Below are 3,942 nucleotides of genomic sequence, written 5' to 3'. Positions count from 1 at the left end.
GATTTATCTATAATTAACCTCCCCAATTGACTTTGTCCATAACAAGTTCACAACTGAGGATGTTTGTTCAAACGGAGGAGTAGTTTGTTCTTCTTCCAAGTACTCTCCTTCTGACCGATGATGTTTCCAAAGCAGCAGCCTTCAATCCCGAGCCCTGTGTCAAGCCCAAGAGGATTGGGTTTAGTTTCTACCTCGTGTCCTCAGCGTGGAGTCAAAGGACAGCAGGAAAAGACGATCCAAAACCAAGGGCAAGTAACACTTTACAGAGTGAGGAGGCTGAGGGCCGAGATGACCCTCGCCACAGCTACGTTTAATACCATGAATTAAAGCACGTAATTTATGACCGGACAGGGCACCAGTGCCACGTTTTGGCCACAGCCATACACATACCTCGGTACTAGGCAGGCTTGGCCCTACCGTCGGGAAAAGAGCCAATTTCCTTCCCTTCGGGCCGACGGGGCTGTGGGTGACTCCACGCAGGCCCCGCCCGCCGCCAGCGCCGCCCCTCGGGCCGAGCAGCTGCGGCCCCCGATCCGTGTGGGGCCGTGTGGGGCCGTGTCGGGGCCATGTCGCGACACAGGCGGGTTCTGCGGCGGCAGCCCGGCGGGGCTGCGGGGGACTGGGCTGCCGGCGCCGCGGGGCGCGCCCGGGCCGAGGCCCTCAGGGAGGTCGGCGTGGACGAGGTGGTGGAAATGGCGGTGCAGCTCGCCCTGGAGCGGTTCCGGAGCGGGGACGAGGCGGGTGCGCGGCACAGCCCGGCCCGGGGGCAGCCTGCGGCTGTTGGGAGGGCGCTGGCAGCGGGTCAGGGAGGGGATCCTGCCCCTCTGCCCGGCCCTAGTGAGGCACGGCTGGGGTGCTGTGTCCGGCTCTGGGCTCCCCAGCACAGAGACAGGGAGCCACTGCAGGGGTCCGGCAGAGACCACCGAGATGAGATGAGAGGTCTGGAGCATCTCTTATCAGGAGAGGTGTGGGAGTTGGTCCTGTTAAGCCTAGAGGAGACCGAGAGGGGATCTCACTAATGCATATGAAGATCTTCAAGATGAGTCCCAGGAAGGCGGTGCAGACTTTTTGGTGACAGGACAAGGAGCAGTGGCCATAACTTAAAACACAAGAAGTTCCACCTGAACATGAGGGAGAACTTCTTTCCTTTGCGAGTGGCAGAGCACTGAAACTGCTGCCCAGGGAAAGTGCTGAGTTTGCCCCTCTGGAGACATCCCAAACCCTAGATGTGTTCCTCTGTCAGCTGCTCCAGGTGACCCTGCAGGGGGTTGCACTGGCTGGTCTCCCTTCCAATCCTAGCAATTCTGTGGTTCTGTAAACGCTGAGTTGTCAAGATTAGTGCCTGTTGCATTGTTACTGTTTTCTCATTATTATTTATCATTCTTCTAGAGATGGAATTTCCTTCTAGTTTCACTAGTACTGAAAGAGCATTTGTTCACCGTCTCTGTCAGTCTCTTGGACTGGTATCTAAAAGCAAAGGGTGAGTCAGGGTACAATTTTCAGTTTTTTGATGCAGACCAATAGAATTTCAAGACTAATGATAACCTGATGATGTTTTCAACATACTCAACGGTGTTGCAAGGAATAGTATTAGAGAAAAAAGTGTAAAAGAGAAATGAGCATCTGTGTTCATTGCTGTATGCATGCTTGGAAAAGCTTGTGACATGCCTTTTGGGACAGCTTGCTTTTATACTTTGTGGATTTAATGGCTCCATTAAAAAAGCTTCTCACTGTGATTTCTGTTTTTTTTTTCCCAAAGATTTTGCATAGCATCTCCTACCTTGACAGATCAAAGTCAACCTAGAGTAGGTTCCTTTTTCCTAAAGTATGTTTTCTTCTCCCGCCGACAGAAAAGGAGCCAATCGCTACCTGACTGTAAGGAAGAAGGATGTATCAGAGGCACACGCAGGCATGACTTGTGGCTTGGCTCTCCGTACGAAACACGCTGTTCGGAGTCTGATTCAGCGCTTTCCCGTCACAAATAAGGAAGGCACGGAACTCCTGCCAAGGACAGAGCGAGGAAATGCCTGTGCTGTTGAATCTGGTACGTTGGGCGTGTGTTCTGCTTTGGGCTTGTCCATCGCCACCACTTGGAAAAACCACCTGCAGCCCAAAGACAAAAGAAACCTCTTTCTGTTCTGTCCCCTCTCGTGTCCTAACAGACACCTTCTTGCAAACGCATTAACTTTCCTTACTTTTAAGGTCTTTTGGAACTGGTGCTGTGAGGAACTTGGGAAGTCATATCATGCACATGGTGATGTCCACCTTGTGTTGTGTTACTTTAGAATCTTTGAGGCAGTTCCAGCCAAATCTTTTTGGAAGCACATTTTGAAATGTGGCTCCATAAAAGTTCTGTGAGGTGGGATTGAAGAGTCAGTGTTCCCCTGCTGCTGTAAGAGCACCCATATGAGAAAATGAAGTTGTCTGTTCTGCTTGTAGAAATTAATGTCCTTGATAAATGAAGAATTTTAATTTTTATTTCTTCATCTCTACAAAATAGATTTGGTCCTTAAGAGACTACTGTCCAGACTTCTTGATTTCTTGAATATGGAAGAGTTCACTGAAAGACAAACTTCTGATAAAATGTTGGGTTTTTTTTTTTAAAAAAAGCAAGGTTTTAATCTAGATTATTGCTTTAGCAGCTACAAGTGGAAGAGTTACAGTGTGTTTCTGTGTGCAGAGATGGGTGTAGTGAACAGAAAACACTTGTACCAATATGCCTTGTTTAATGGCATGGTTCTGATAGGTGGTGTCTGTTCCTGAAGTGTTTCCTTTGCTGTTATTTCCAATTGTTTCAGTTGTTTAATAGGATTGTTTAATGAACAGAGGGAAGCTATAATGCAAGGACTGAAATGCAATGTCTTAGGAATGTAAGGGAGAAGTTAATGAGCAGTCTAATATTTGCCTTTCTCCGCATCTCAAGAATGTATTTTTAGTTCTCCCGATCTCTTAGTCTGTGTTTGTCCTGGTACAACAGAGCTTGAAATTTAGTATATGAATCTGTTACTGACATTAAATATGTATCATTGACTTTACAGCAAGCTTTTCATTCTTCTGGAAGATAATTCTCAAGGAATTAGAGAGTAGCACTTGCAATGATGGATGTGAAGTAGCTGCCTCAGAAGATGTGCCCGTTTGTTGGCTACTTATGCACTGCTTTGTAACACATCACACTGCTGTGTGGGGGCCAGGACTCTTGATACAGCATGCTTGCATTAGTATGATTTCAGGCAAAGGCGTGGAATAGCTTCAAGGCTTACCCCTGGAAGTGTGTATTTCTAGGGAGAACTGCAGGTGTGAAATGTGGGCGCAGATACAAGGGCCACCAAAATCCACCGGGCTGTGTTCTCTGGTTTAGTTTCTGTTTCTCCTTTTGCTCTTTGTGGGCTTTTTTGACTTGGAGCAATGCTCTGGAAGAGTCTGGTTTTGTTCAAAATACCTATGAAAGTAATAACTGTTTTGAAAGATATTTATTTCAAGCACTGCAGGAGGACATGTTGCTATAAATATGACTTCTAAATGTGTGATGGGTTTGTCACTCTACCCACAGGGATGCATCAAAAGTCAGCAATGTTAATTTTTCAGTACAGTTTTTGAGCAGTGTTTTTCTGTGACCTTCCTCTGTACCTGCATAAATAAACTTTTACCTTGTCTTCACAGAAAACAAAGAAGTAAACAAGATAACTTTTCGACTTAATGATGGTATCCCCCAGGTCCCAGTGGAAAGAGGGGAATCAGAGTTTGATTCCTTCAGGCAGTCACTACCAGTTCTTGAAAAACAGGAAGAAATTGTCCAAATAATAAAGGACAATAAAATTGTTCTGATCATAGGAGAGACTGGATCAGGAAAAACTACGCAAGTATGTTTCTTTAATTAAATAAAAACTAGAACAGTATTTATGACAATTGTGTAATATTTGTGATATGGGATATTTTGATGCT

At 46.3% G+C, this 3,942-nt stretch overlaps 1 protein-coding gene across 1 annotated transcript; it reads left to right on the top strand.

The window, feature by feature from the left end:
- The first annotated feature begins 358 nt into the window (after positions 1-358).
- On the top strand, positions 359-1,484 carry LOC128822411 (3'-5' RNA helicase YTHDC2-like). Its single transcript, XM_054004111.1, has 2 exons — positions 359-741; positions 1,390-1,484. Exons 1-2 carry the CDS (start codon positions 567-569, stop codon positions 1,482-1,484), a joined length of 270 nt encoding a protein of 89 aa, XP_053860086.1. The 5' UTR covers positions 359-566.
- The last annotated feature ends 2,458 nt before the right edge of the window (positions 1,485-3,942 follow it).

The sequence above is a fragment of the Vidua macroura genome, chromosome Z, assembly GCF_024509145.1.
Source record: "Vidua macroura isolate BioBank_ID:100142 chromosome Z, ASM2450914v1, whole genome shotgun sequence".
NCBI classification, from domain to species: domain Eukaryota; kingdom Metazoa; phylum Chordata; class Aves; order Passeriformes; family Viduidae; genus Vidua; species Vidua macroura.
This window is presented reverse-complemented; position numbering and strand designations above follow the sequence as displayed.